At 43.7% G+C, this 15228-nt stretch overlaps 2 protein-coding genes across 8 annotated transcripts in view; one reads left to right on the forward strand and one right to left on the reverse strand.

Moving 5' to 3' along the window:
* Window positions 1–3719: 3719 nt before the first annotated feature.
* Window positions 3720–13019, reverse strand: LOC111954160 (breast cancer metastasis-suppressor 1-like protein-A). 4 transcript variants are annotated; one of them, XM_023973670.2, is made up of 11 exons: window positions 12743–13019; window positions 12376–12466; window positions 12104–12231; window positions 11950–11973; window positions 11684–11763; window positions 9176–9272; window positions 8864–8953; window positions 8672–8736; window positions 8543–8582; window positions 5737–5863; window positions 3720–5517 (listed from the first exon to the last, which is right to left on the reverse strand). In XM_023973670.2, the coding sequence occupies exons 1-11, from the start codon at window positions 12876–12878 to the stop codon at window positions 5400–5402; spliced, it is 996 nt and encodes a 331-aa protein (XP_023829438.1). In that variant the 5' UTR covers window positions 12879–13019; the 3' UTR covers window positions 3720–5399. The 4 variants fall into 4 exon arrangements, with proteins under 4 accessions (XP_023829438.1, XP_070291877.1, XP_023829440.1 ...); XM_070435776.1 differs by having other exon boundaries at window positions 8543–8590; window positions 8671–8736; window positions 12743–13014; XM_023973672.2 differs by lacking the exon at window positions 11950–11973 and having other exon boundaries at window positions 12743–13018.
* Window positions 13020–13596: 577 nt separating this feature from the next.
* The window catches only part of LOC111954161 (RNA-binding protein 25), a 44950-nt gene continuing 43318 nt past the window's right edge, over window positions 13597–15228 (forward strand). For 2 of the 4 annotated variants that reach the window (XM_070435773.1, XM_070435775.1), the window contains exons 1-2: window positions 13597–13726; window positions 14351–14444. In XM_070435773.1, the coding sequence (XP_070291874.1) occupies window positions 14369–14444 (76 nt within the window). In that variant the 5' untranslated portion in view covers window positions 13597–13726; window positions 14351–14368. The remainder of the gene's footprint in view (window positions 13727–14350; window positions 14445–15228) is intronic. The other 2 variants (XM_070435772.1, XM_070435774.1) reach the window with 2 other exon arrangements.

Genomic DNA, 15228 nt, shown 5'->3' on the forward strand with positions numbered 1-15228 from the left:
AGAGTCAATTGTGTGTGTGTTGTCCCTAGAGTCAAGTGTGTGTGGTTGTCCCATAGAGTCAAGTGTGTGTGTTGTCCCATAGTATTCAAGTGTGATAGAGTCAAGTGTGTGTGTTGTCCCATAGAGTCAAGTGTTCAAACTGTACGTGTGGGAGTTTGATTATCTATGCCCAGGATGTCTGGCTCAATTTGTCTGAAGTACAGAGATAATTAGTGTGTGTGTGTGTGTGTGTGTGTGTGTGTATCCAGGCTGGGCTGGGTCACCATGCAGTAGAAAAACTGGCTGATGAGCTGAGAAAAATCTTCTTAGGCTTGGCTCCACTCTAGCACGTTCCCCTTTTGTCTGTAGCGAAATATCAGAAAAAACAAAGTAGTACTCTTCAAAGGCCGGCTCAGAAGACAGGAAGGGCTGCTGCTGTGTTCTTTGGTGAAAATTAGGACAGCGGGGGATTCCTGGGTGGAGGGTGGAGGAACACACACACACACACACACAGTTAAGTAGCTACCTGTCTGAGATGCACTGTCAGCATCCTGTCAACTCAACCACTTAGGACCAGAGCCAAATGGCTGGCTGAGCTTTCTCCTCACTCCACTGAGTCTGAGTTTCGGTGTCCAGTACGCACACACGCGCACATACAGATACATACGCCGCCACAAAAATACATACACTCGCCAACCTGGTCTGAAGAGCATTTCRTATTATTTTGTACGGAAATCTGAGATTCTCCATTTGGTATATGTTACATTTCGTATGGTATGTATTAATTTGTGGATGTCCATTCTCCATTTAGTATGATATATGTTACGAATTTGAGTGTCCCAGATTTACATTTACTCTGAGACCAGTCTGCACACACTGACAGTACTACACACGCACTTGCATGCATGTGCACACAAACACACGTTTGTGTGCACATGCATGCAAGTGCGTGTGTAGTACTGTCCAAAGGGGAACTCCTAGTTTGTACGTTTGGATGTCACCTGACCATTTACATAATGTTGGGTTTAAATTGCAGTCCGTGCACACACATCTGTAAATAAAAGCCAAAAACAGTTGAATTCATGACTACTCCAGCACTGGCTACTCCAGCACGGGCTCTGCAGTCTCCCAATGACGACCAACACCAACTGAAAATTTGACTACGTTTCCATATCAGCCCAGCTCTGTGCTTGTGCCCAAACTACTGCCAGCCTACAGCCCTGCCCACCTTCATAGGGAAGTTACAGCTGCTGCTTTCCATATCATACTTTTGACATTATATTATGCCACTTTGAGGACACTCCTTTTATCCAAAATGACTTAACAGTACAAGCATGCGCTTCCCTTCACTTMTTTTATGAGATATGAGTTTGAGGAAAGACAGTGACGAGGAACCTTATTTACACAGCCACCATGAYAGTTCATAGTCTTTAACCAGGCCAGGGTTGTATGCATTAGGCACCAAACGTAAGAAAACAGACTGAAGCAGGGAGGGGACTACCTGACTCATTTTTGTTTTCCGTTGCACAACATTTTAAAACGTTTTCTGTTGTGTGCCCTAGTGAACACAACCCAGGTGACAGCTGAAGTGTGATGGTGACACTTGGTTGCACTGGGCAGGCGAGGCATACCTGGTTTCTGTATCTCACACAGTGAGACAGATACCTGAGAGAATGCCTTTCTTGCCATGCTGAAAATAAATTGCCCTCAGGGCGCAGTCATCGTGGTGAGCGCTTCCGCTGCTGATAAGTTGCCTGTTCAGCCTATGTGTGCATATTAGGTCGTCACACACATACCCACAGACACGCATGCACGCACGCACACACACTGCAACCCACACACACAGGGWCAGAGAACTATACGTTATTTAGCGCAGTGTCACACTTTACCGTCTGATCAGCCCCATGTGTTGCTTTAAACACATCCAAATGACCCTCACAGTCTGGTGGCTCATCAACTACGGATGGGACCGAAACTAGCCTCTGCCTCGCTCTCATCCAGCAACACCTCAAGACCTCTGCAGTCACAGGACCTAGTATCATACAAAGCTCCAAACAACCTGGCTAATACAGCAACGCAGACCTTCTGACATTAGTGAGAGATAGGGAGAGAGAGAGAACATGAGAGGGGGAGAGCAAAAGACAGAGTGAGAATCTCCTCTTGTTATGCATGTTTGAACAGATTCCGGCTCAGAGAGAAGGCTCTAGAGAGATGTGATTGTGTGGAGACAGACAGCAGGGGCCCAGTCCTGCCTGCCTTTGACGCTGTGATGGGGATYTTCCTCTCTCACTTTCTAGTTCTCTCTCTCCCTCCATCTCTCTGTATTACCCTCTTTCTCTTGTTCTCTCTCTCTGGCAGCAGCAGACATGGCCAGCGAGCTGTGATGAAAGCGTCCCTCCACAGCAGACGCCCACCTGCGTCCCTCCCTCCCTCCCAACCATCATCAGCTGGGAAGCTTCKCTCCAGAAGGGTGCCTCAGTTACAGGGACCACTTTCCTCTCCAATCTAGTGCAGTGCTGCAACACAGCCACAGTGGAGCTTTACTGACACTACCTGGTCAGAAGGGAGCTCTGCAGTGAGAAATTAGATTTTGGTAGTACTGCACTATATACTGCATGTGCTTTTGGGAGAAAAATCACCTCTAACCACTGATACAGGGTCAGATATCTTTCATACCTCTAATGGTTGTGGGTAGGATTGGGGGCAGGGTAAACTGATCCTAGATCTGTGTCTAAGGTCAACTCCTATTCAGTAGGCTACTTTGTAGATTAGTGTATTAGATTGTGCTCAGCAGAGGAGATAAGTAGAGAATGGAGAAGGGGATGAGTGAAATATTTAAGTGGATCCTGAATCGATCCCAATACAGTGTGTTAATCTAGTGAGTGGCAGACAACACTGGCTAAAAGRTTGAACAGCACAGCGGACTTAAGCCATTATCAAACTAGCCAYGCTCACTATTTTCAAAGCAAGTCATTTTCAAATGAAGAGGGTTAGGTTGCATAAACCTTGGAATTGACAGCATTGTCAGCCAGACTGGCGCTATTCAGATTATATCTAGTGATTTGGCTGTGGTAATTAATGCTTCTCATTTCACCATGGACAGAGAGCAATAAAGATTGGCTTATGCTGAGCACAGCGGACTGCCCATTACATGTCAAGTTGATTTAGTTATAGCTAGACATGCTGTTAACTAGGCTTGGGCGATATACCGTATACCGGGGTATTTAGACATATTGACGGTATGATTGTCAATACCGTAGAAAAACAGATATAATTGGGGTTGGGGGCCCCATCGCCTCGCGGGGATGCATGCTACGCCACTGCTTGTAACTATAAGTTAACTATCTAAGATTTTCTAAATAAATKATATGCAGCTCAGGGCTCCAGATGTGCATTTGGTTAGCTAACTTGCTAAGTGGCTAGATCAAGCTTCCTGGTTACAGCAGAGACAATCAATACCCTCCTGGATCAAGATCCCCATGTTGCCTAAATTGTTGAGCCCCAACAAATTTTTGTAAATATTTATTTTTATTTTTAAATAGCATATTTTGTGTGCACTTCTGGTAATATCGTATACTCCCTACAGAAACAGTATGAAAATCAAGATACTGCTCAACCCGAGCACCAACTTCAAACAAGCACATTATACATCATATATTTCTGACAGACAATATMAAAATGACTTATGATAGGCCCTAACATCCCATCAAGCATATTTCGCTTCAATCAAAGGCTACAAATCGTGTTACATTTTTATGAACGCTTCATGGGACTTCAATCGTTACAAATGAAGGCAAGTGACATGTTTACTACAAAATTAAACATTTAATTTGCTGTACATGCATTGGCACTATGACAAGAGTTGTATTCATATYTCCCTCCCGCATGATATGAAAAGATAACGTAGTGTAGCGGCTGAGCGTTATGACTTACTACAAACCAAAAAAAAMAACACAAAATAACAATCCATACTTGACAAATAAAACTCGAGGACAAAAGCAATACTACTTTTCAATTCATGGCACTGTAACATTTGGCCTAATCGTATTATGACAGACCTTCTTCGTGAGCTGCAAAAAAAATCGAATAAAAACACAACACTGCAAATACTCCCGACATTACAGCTTGTAACATCTCTACACAATTCATAACATGTTGAGAATCTTCTCAATGCAATACTGTTGGCAGTTGATACTTTTATACAGATGTGATGCTGCTGTGAATGTAAAGCACCACATGACCACGTAGAGGTTGAACCAGCAGTACGTTACTATATACACACACATGGTTTCCCCTCTATCCAATAATGTGCAAAAGAGTGGATGGGATTGCATGGACGGGATTGTAYGACAACCAGACACTTTGACCCTTCTCAATGTCATCAGATCCCTCTGGCATGGGTAGGGAGGAGTGCACAAATGTGCACTACAGGAGAAAAGGTAGAGCATAGTTCGAACATAGAGACGCAGGGAGTTCTTCACAGAGGAGGGAAGATGACACAGAAAAACGCAGGGGGAAATCTCAATTGCGTACTCCTCGTGTCCACTCTCCCCGACGACTCCTCAACACCCGTTGGAGGATAAGGTCAGAGGGGAGGGACCTCTGGCTTTCTTCTCCAATCGGTTTTGAGGGGGAAGTGAGGTGAAAGGACGCAAGGAATACGCAATTGAGATTCTCCAAAGGTACACTACAAGAGGCAGATGGCTACTGAGTTCACAGTGAAGTTAAGACATGACACAGAATTAGGGCCAGGAGTTTTTCCTGACAATGTGTCCAACAGAGTTCTCAAGCCCTAGTCTCAAACCAGGCCTCAGAGATCTTCTGGCCCTCATMATAATCAACAAGGGTTCTGTACAGAGGGCAAACATACTACTGGCTGTGCCAGCCTGCCGGCGTAAAAGATGCAAACTCAATGTTTAGGAAATTCTAATAGTTCATTCTTAACCTGGATGGTACACTGTAGGTTTCCATTTACTCACCCGCTCAAAAAAAAATTACCCGCTTTGACTTGATCCTAGTACTGTTCTCACAGGCCGTAGGAATTAAGGCTTCACTGCACTGAGTTGGTTCAGGACTGTAGGCATCTTGTTCAAAAAGGCACGCTACAACACCACCACTACTCTCAACAGCAACTCATCCCTTCTTAGCAGCACTTGCTTCTTTCTCTTCCAGGAGGAACGACACTTGGACGCCTTGCAGATATTAATAACATACATACATATTAAGAGAAAGCAGTAGTTCGTCACCAACCTTGTACAACCCCTACCCACCCTGACCTACAGCTCTCCAGCAGCTGGTGAAGACCATTGACATAATGTAGTTTCCCCCTACGGCAATGAAAGTAAGGGACGGGATCTTGTGGCACTGAMGTTCACTATTTGTTATCCAGGGAGAGAAAGTACGGCAAACCGTGAGGGACATTAGGAGTGTTTGATGGTGTATTTGCCTTTCTGCAGCTGAGAGATGTACAACTTGGACTTGCTGCCGTCCTGCCGTTTGAACCACACCTCGTCGTGGTTAATGGTGGTTATCATGGCGCTGTGGAGGAGAGGTGGAAGAGGATTGGATAATAAAATATAGGAACGTCCATTATATACACACGCCTCACCACACAGCGACACTTGGATCTAGTCTATGAACGACAGCTGCGTACGCGCACAATTGCGTGACATGCAAATATACACGCACTTTACTCAAGTACTCCAACATAAGCGCACACACCATTTAAAAACATACATGTCATACACAGACTCACACCTGGTGGGGTACTGGTCCTTCCTGTTGATGCATATGGCCTGTCCTCTGCAATACCACTGGCTGTCATAGAACAGTCTGCCCTCCTCAGACCTCGCCACATGGTGGTGTCTGTCAGCCTTGGTGGGGACTACACACACACACACACACACACACACACACAGCAAAACATCGGTCATAAGGGTAGGTCCAACAGTTTAACTACTAACGTTACTATGTATCAATAGCTGCACTGCAGTTACACTGTACCAGTCTACATTGAGTGTACAAAACATTAGGAAACCTGCTATTTCCATGACAGACTGACCAGGTGAATCCAGGTGAAAGCTATGATCCCTTATTGATGTCACTTGTTAAATCCACTTCAAATTCAGTGTAGATGAAGGGGAGGACAGGTTAAAGAAGGTTTAAGCCTTGAAACAATTGAGACATGGATTGTATACGTGTGCCATTGAGGGTGGGTATGGTACTAGGTGGCAGTTTAGGTGTTTCACGCTCAACAGTTTCCCGTGTGTATCAAGAATGATTCCCTCACAAAAGGAAATCCAGCCCACTTGACTCAAATGTGGGAAGCATTGAAGTCAACATGGGCCAGCATCCCCGTTGAACGCTTTCGGCATCTTGTCGAATCCATGCCACGACAAATTGAGGGTGTTCTGAGAGGCAAAAGGAAATGTTTCCTAATATTTCGTACACTCTGGGTATATATATATATATATATATATAATCGAATCTATGTATTTAGATATTAGAGACACTTAATATCATCTGGGACACTAATAGATCATTTAGAAACCATGCGTAGGCACAAAATATACCCCAAAATGTTCCGTGCACTAGTTCACGCAAAAGTTGGCATTTATACAAAATGTACTTGATGTGAGAATGTGCTCCCTGCAAATTTTAGACCMTGGGTACRCACATCTGCTAGTGGTTGAAATATTGTACTGCAAGCTGGCAAGTATATTTTGTGCAAATGGGTGATATGAGAAGCTTAATCATGAACAACTAAAAACAAGCATGCAACCATTTGCCACTAGTGATAAGAGCGAAAATCAATGTTTTATTTTTAGTAAGTCAAATAATTAGACAGGAATCTTTTTCATATTTATTTTCCTAACCATTGCAGAATATATTCCTCACCTTCTCTAGCCATGATGGGTTCATTTTCCCGAAGGAGACATACAGGAAATGACCATGCGCATCTCTCATTTAAATGGGCCCTAGTAGTCTAGTAAATAGATAGGCTGTTTACGTCAAGTGTTGCTATATCATATGCAATGTGGTTTATAAAACCGGTATAGAGTTGCATTTAACAGCTGATCTTYTACATTGAAGTAGGACTATGCATCAAGTTACRTTTTTATTGTCACGTGCACAAGTACAGTGAAATACTTTTCTTGCTTGCTCTTTCCCRACAACGCAGTAGTGAATACCAGTAGCACTATAAAAAATGTTTTTAAAAAGTCAGGTAGAACAAAAACACACAAGAAATAGAACTGTAACTTTCTTTTTTTGTCTGCCCTACAATGTTTCAGAATTCGCATGCAGTCCATCATATWTATGTTGGGGGAAAAGWCAATGCAAAACACTGTTGAATTCAAACGTTCTGCTGACAGGTCAACAATTTAGCATTGTTTTCTCTATCAGAAACTGACACAGTCCTTTTCCAGACACAGCATAAATTACTGCTGAAGATTAAAACATTCGGCCAACACAGTAAATAGGCCGGTGGCTTATGTAAAATACGTGACAGTATGGGTAGGCTTAGGACTGGTACGGTGACCGTATTACCGCCACACCGGCGGTCACGAGTCATGACGGCAGTTAAAATTCCACGTGAGGCTCCTCCATGCTCTGATGCTGCCGATGGTCATTAGTGGCCTACCAAACRTGAGAACTGCCTGGTTCTCAACACTATTGTCCCTCTAATCACTCTGACATCAATGCAAATGCAATCGAAAATCTAATCAAACACTCCATGAGTGCCCATGAGCTCATGGTGCGCAATTTCTAAAGGAAAGGGGGATACCTAGCACCCTTTTAACTGAATGTATTCAACTGAAATGTGTCTTCCGAATTTAACCCAACCCCTCTGAATCAGGCTATGCTATTGCATGAGAAAACTAATTTGATGGCCTCAGAAAGAGGAGGACCCCATCAGCTTTCTATAGGCTAGGCCTACTATAATTATTTACGAACTTACCTAATATGAAGCACATTACTTTATAAACAGGAGTATAGCCTACCTGSCTGGCATGAAAATGAACCATGGGAAAAGCAWYATCCATTCGCTATTTGAGTGCATTATACCCCATAATGACAAAGCAAAAACAGYTKATAAAAATAATAATTTTAGAACTGAAATATCACATTTACATAAGTATTCAGACCCTTTACTCAGTACTTTGTTGAAGCACCTTTGGCAGTGATTACAGCCTCGAGTCTTCTATGGTATGAAGCTATAAGCTTGGCACACCTGCATTTTGGGGAGTTTCTCCCAATATTTTCTGCAAATCCTTCTGGCTGGGCCRCTCAAGGACATTCAGAGACTTGTCCCCAAAGCCACCCCTGCATATACAAAGCCACCCCTGCATTCCAGACATTCTCGCTCGCGCACAGTTTTACGACAGGACCGATTTATAACGGGAAACATGGTGTGCGCCAGGTTTATAAAATCTCTATATTTTTCTTTGTGAGCAGATTTTTCAGAATTGGCGCACACAGAAATGTAAGGGGAAARTTACGCAACGGTAATAAATGAGGCCTCTGGGCTTTACAGTGACACAATGATATGAGAGATTCTTACCGTCAACCTTGACCCTGTGAGGCCCCAACGACGCCATCGCCTGTGGTGCATACAGAACAAGATCAAAAGGTTAAATTCCAACCCTAAACAAAACCACAACAAAGGCTTACGTTTGGTTAACTCAAATACCTTTCGTATTGCTGTCCAGTCTTCAAGTATATCCAGGTCTTGCAGCATATAAACAATATATGGACGTGAGAAGGGGTTAAGAAAATCGAAAACTTCTGGCGCAGTATTGAAATGAGACATTTTTATTGCCACTGACAGTATCTCTTTGTATCAGAGGATGGATAGAGGAAGACCGGTAGAAAGAAAGGATATCGGAGACAACAACAGGCTTCTTCTTCTTGGCAGGGCAGAAGGGATCCTTCTTCTTGTTCTTCCGTGAATGTAAACCATCATTCCAAAGTTCTGGAATGCAGAGACAGATTTTAAAATCATTTAAAAAAAAAAAAGAGGGCAAAGCAAACCCTGGAGAGCTACAGGCAGTGCAGGCTTTTGTTCCAGCCCAGCTTTTAAAACACCTGAYTCGACTGTTCAACTTTTCCTCCGTTACTTAAGCCAGGTTTGCTATATTAGTGCAGGGCTGGAACAAAACCTTCCAGATCACTAGAGGCCATGTGTGCAGAGTACCTGAGGTGATGTCGATGCTGTGTCGGTCCTCCTCCAGGCGTCTGATCTTCTCCTCTAACTCACTCTGCACCGTGTCAAACAGCAACAGCTTCTCACTCTGGGAGGAGAAAYACAGTAAACAGACGCCTACTGTAGTACCAAAGCCACGGAGAGAGACCCTGGAATACATACAAAATGCACCTTTGCTGATTGCAGAACTGCAAAGCATTCTACTTAGACAAAGGTAATATCCCAGTAGTTTTCCATGCATCCTTCATTGCTCCCTTCCTTGAGGTAGCCATATTGATGATCTGTATGTGAATGTACAAGTGAAGGCAAGGATTCGATCCAACTGCTTTCACCTGCCCAATCAAATGTATATATAAAGCCCTTTTTACATCAGCAGATGTTACAAAGTACTTATACAGAAACCCAGCCTAAAACAGCAAACAATGCAGGTGTAGAAGCACGGTGGCTAGGACAAACTCCCTAGAAAAGGCAGAAACCTAGGAAGAAACCTAGAGAGAAACCAGGCTCTGAGAGGTGGCCAGTCCTCTTCTGGCTGTGCCGGGTGGAGATTGTAAGAGTACATGGCCATTAAGGCCAGATTGTTCTTCAAGATGTTCAAACGTTCATAGATGACCAGCAGGGTCAAATAATAATCACAGTGGTTGTACAGGTCACCAAACATGTCAGCACCTCAGGAGTAAATATCTGTTGGCTTTTCATAGCCGAGCATTCAGAGGTCGAGACAGCATGTGCGGTAGAGAGAGAGAGAGCGAGTCAAGAACAGCAGGTCCGGGACAAGGTAGCACGTCCGGTGAAACAGGTCAGGGTTCCATAGCCGCAGACAGAACAGCTGAAACTGGAGCAGCAGCACGACCAGGTGGACTGGAGACAGTCATCATGCTAGGTAGTCCTAAGGCATGGTCCTAGGGCGCAGGTCCTCCGGGAAGGAGAGAGAATTAGAGGGAGCATACTTAAGTTCACACACAAAAACACAAGACAGGAGAATTACACCAGATATAACAGACCCCCGGCACATAGACTATTGCAGCAGAGATACTGGCGGCTGAGACGGGGGAGATCCGACGATAGCCCTGGGGCCAACGAGGCAGGCTATAACCCAACCCACTTTGCCAAAGCACAGCCCCCACACCACTAGAGGGATATCTACAGACAACCAATTTACTATCCTGTGACAAGGCCGAGTATAGCCCACAAAGATCTCCTCCACCGCACGGGCCCGAGGGGGTGCAAGACCGGACAGAAAGATCCTGTCAGTGGCTCAACTGACTCAAGTCGAGTACAGCGCAGAAAAGCCTGGCATGACATGACGCACCCCCCCTAGGGACGGAGTGGAAAACCCCTAGTAAGTCAGTGATCTAGYCCCCGTAATAGGGCCAGAGGCAGATAAACCCAGTGGAGAGGGGAGCTGGCCAGCCAGACAGCAAGAGCGGTTCATCATTGCAGTGACTTGCCRTTCACCTTCGCACCCCTGGGCCAGACTACACTCAATCATAGGACCTACTGAAGAGATGAGTCTTCAGTAAAGACTTAAAGGTTGAGACCGAGTCTGYGTCTCTCACATGGATTCCATAACAATTGAGCTCTATAGGAGAAAGTCCTGCCTCCAGCTGTTTGCYTATAAATTCTAGGGACAATAAGGAGGCCTGCGTCTTCTGACCGTAGCGTACGTGTAGGTATGTAAGGCAGGACCAAATCGGAGAGATAGGTAGGAGCGAGCCCATGTAATGCTTTGTAGGTTAGCAGTAAAACCTTCAAATCAAATCATAGCCTTAACAGGAAGCCAGTGTAGAGGCTAGCACTGGAGTAATATGATACATTTCTTTGGTTCTAGTAAAATTTCTAGCAGCTCTATTTAGCACTAACTGATGGTCATTTAGTGCTTTATCCGGGTAGCCGGAATAGAGCATTGCAGTAATCTAATCTAGAAGTYACAAAAGCATGGATGAGYTTTTCTGCATTATTTTGGGACAAAAAGTTTCTGATTTTTGCAATGTTATGATGGGAAAAAAATCTACCCTTGAAATATTCCTGATATGTTCGTCAAAAGAGAGATCAGGGTCCAGATTAACACGGAAGTCCTTCACAGTTGTATTTGAGACGACTGTACAACCATCAAGATTCATTGTCAGATCAAACAGCAGATCTCTTTGTTTCTTGAGACCTAGAATCTCTGTTTAAAAGATACAAAATTGCCAACATCCACTTCCTTATGTCTGAAACACAGGCTTCCAGGGTAGGCAATTTTGGGTCTTCACCATATTTCATAGAAATATACAGCTGTGTCATCCGCATAGCAGTGAAAGTTGACATTGTGTGCTAAGGTTTAGGAGCACGAGGACAGATTCAGAGCCTTGGTCATTCAGAGCCTACAGTATTTAGACAGGGCCAGAGATAAACAATGGATGCACTTTATGCTTGACCACTGTGTTATTACTCACTGTGCCAACAATTGCCCCTTGGGGATAAATAAAGTTTTATTGTATTGAATTGCCATCAGACCTCCCAGTGTTGGCAGGCAGCCTGGATTTCACAGTCATACTTGTTCTTCACAGACTCCAGACACAGCTCTCTGTAGATCCCTGGAGAAGATACAAGACAAGGAAAACATATTTTTAGCCTCAGTCGGCACCCTTCAGAAGGTTTGACATCACTGAGAACAGAGACATATATTACATTGTAACATTGTTATAACAGTACATTCCATATGAGAATAGAGACAACATATATAAACAGATGTGTGTTTCTTATATTTGGAGGTAGCCTACCCAGGGAGCTGGTAGGTAGGTCATCTGAGGAACACACAACTAAAATGTTAGAAAACCACTGATCTTCTTGACATTGACATCTGCCACAACTAAAGTTACAAAGTGGGACGTTAGTATCTAATCTAGTGTAGGCTAAAATTACATTTAAACTTACCAGCTACTTTGGTCCTGATCTGCATATTCTCCTGCAGGTTGGCCAGTGGTTCCAGATACTCTTGGGCACAGCCAGCTATCACTTCCTTCAGCTTTATATCCACCTGACTTAGCCTCTCCTTGTACAACCTAGTCACAACGAGACAGACAGCGGTGAGCAATACAGCAGCATCAGTAGTTGGTTGGCTTATAATCATGCATGTAAACATGGACCAGAAAGAAAACTATGTGGAAATTGTGTTTAAATGTGAAAAGTAGAAAAAGTGTCTTTACTGTTCTTTCAAGTCACCGAATTGCTTCTCGAGGGTAGTCATCTCGTCCATGCATTCAATTCGTCTTCTCTCACAGTCCTCATCGTCCATATCTGTTGGCAATAATAAACATGCAGACACATCTAATACAGTAAACAAACTAGAGGTAGCTTGATACTAACTAACGTCAGCTAGCTAGTTGGCCACGCAGCATCAACATCACTTTCTTTGGCCAGAATTAAGGAGACCATCATAAAAATGGACCTACATTGCATTACAGCACAAACACACATTCATTTAGGAACTACAATGCATTATGCATAGCAGCCAGCTGCATTTTGCCTAGCTAGCAATAATATTTACAGAATTGTAATGTACCTATCCCTTACCCGAGCTGTCTCCATCTTCGGATACAGAAGAGCTTACAGTGTCCTCTTCGTCSGTGCTGCTAGCGTCTTGATCGGGAAAATCAACCTCCATTTCTTCGTGATTGCTTTCTTTCTTTTCGCGGGCGTGCACCGGCATAACGTTAGTTCTCTTGGAAAATTAGAGGAAGGGGTTTGCGAACTGACTTTAAAAAAAAATAGCAATAAAAATGACGACGGCTAACCGGAAAAACAACTAGCTAGCTAAAACAACAGAGGGAACTGGAGGTTAAAAACATGGCTACCGAATCGACCAATCAGATGCTCTTTTACAAAAAATGTCCATCTCCTGCTGCGTGCGCTCAGAGCCAATTTTGAGGAGATKGGAAACTCTATTAGAATCATATAAACACMGTTTGTGCGTTGTCAATGGGCCTTGCAAGGCATTCTGGGATAAGGRGCGAATGAGTGTCAATTGGGCGCTAGCTCAAAAACCCAACATTAGCATGTATGTTGTGAACAAGAAGTACAACATTACAAATCTTAACTGAGATAATTGACTTGTTCAGTGTAATACCGTGTAGCTTTGTAATCGTGACATTACGTCCTATCGAGGAAAATAGGCAGACTTAAGATTTCTCGACGAAAATGCTAATCGGAACAACGAAACGCGGACATTTCGGACTTGCTGATTCGTTGAACGCTGCATGTGTGTAACTACAACCCGTTTCCTAGTTCCGACTAGCGCATGAACGCTTGACGATTCGTTTAGCAGTTGCGTGACGTATGATTACAACTTTAATGCGATTTGTCGACAGTCTGCTGGGTGGGGCGTTATACGTATTCGTTGTCCAATGTGAGTCCCATCTCTTCCTTTCTGTAATATCTCTGRTGCGCTGACTTTTTGCGGGGTTGATGTACAGTAGCTAGCTATCACATTTAGCCACCTAAACGGAGGTACACAGAAGCGAAGTRGCCCGTCTTAACCGATAAACCGACAGGTTGTGGGTAAGTAAAATCTGATTCGGTMGTTTTTCACTTCATTGTCTGAGTATTATCGACGGTATTTAGCTGGCTAAGTGTAACTAACAAACTGGGAATGGTTTCCCGGTACGGTAGTTAGCTGCTAGTTAGCGTAGTTACAACACACAAGCTAGCCTTGCCAGGCTTATTGTGGAGGATAACCTAAAACCTCTGTTACTTAGCGTGTATAGCTAACGTTAACTAATTAGAATACGTTGTATCTGACGTTAACGACAAATATGACAAACAAGGTGAAGTTAATGTCTTTCATAAGTAACTTAGCCTGCTAACGTTACCCAGAGTCATGGATATGACCTGACGACGTTACTGTTATCCAGTTAGCTAGCCATCTGACTAACTTGGCTAACGTTAGTTAAGTTGGCCAACGTTAGTAACAGGCCTTCATTCGACCACACAGATCTAACTTACGACCTGTGGCGGGTATTTTACGGGTGGGTATCTGTCAGCTGACATATGCAGCCACAAGTACAAAAAAGCCAACTGAACACGTGCTGTTATCTTGTGTTGAGAGATGGACAGGGTCAGGGTCTAATTCATTACTACTCTCTTATTACAGTTCTGACTGGTTTTCTTTGGTCCAATGTTTAGGTGGGTGATTTCCACAAGATGTCGTTCCCTCATCTCAACCGAACCCTTTTGCCACCGGGCATCCCCCCTCCACAGTTTGCTGGTTTTCCTTCAGGTGAGTCATCAGAGACAGATATCCCATCCTATGGGCCTGTCTGTATGTGAATTAAAAAGCAACTAGATTGTTAACATGACTGATTTGTAAGGTTATCTAATACTTAGTGAGCTTTGTATTGAGAGAGAGAGAGACATTCATTTAAAATACATTTTGTATACATTAGAGGTCGACCGATTATGATTTTTCACATTCTCCTACTCTGGACGGTTCTGACTTTGGAATATGTGGAACTACAAATACCTAGGTGTCTGGTTAGACTGTAAACTCTCCTTCTAAACTCATATTAAGCATCTCCAATCCAAAATTAAATCTAGAATTGGCTTCTATTTCGCAACAAATTATCTTTCACTCATGTTGCCAAACATACCCTTATAAAACTGACTATCCTACTGATCCTTGACTTAGGCGATGTCATTTACAAAATAGCTCCAACACTCTACTCAGCAAATTGGATGTAGGCTATCACAGTGCCATCGTTTTGTCACCAAAGCCCCTATACTTTACCACCACTGCGACCTGTGATGCTCTCGTTGGCTGCCCTCGCTTCATATTCGTCGCCAAACCCACTGGCCAGGTCATATATGAGGCGTGCTTTACCTAGCGAAGACTTCTCAGCTCACTGGTCACCATAGCAGCACCCACCCGTAGCACGCGCTCCAGCAGGTATATTTCACTGGTCACTCAAAAGCCAACTCCTCTTGGTTGTCTTCCTTCAGTTCTCTGCTGCCAATGACTGGATCGAATTGCAGAAATCACTGACTGGAGATCATTAATTCTCTCT

The sequence above is a fragment of the Salvelinus sp. IW2-2015 genome, linkage group LG28 (assembly GCF_002910315.2).
Source record: "Salvelinus sp. IW2-2015 linkage group LG28, ASM291031v2, whole genome shotgun sequence".
In the NCBI taxonomy this organism is placed as follows: Eukaryota; Metazoa; Chordata; class Actinopteri; order Salmoniformes; family Salmonidae; genus Salvelinus; species Salvelinus sp. IW2-2015.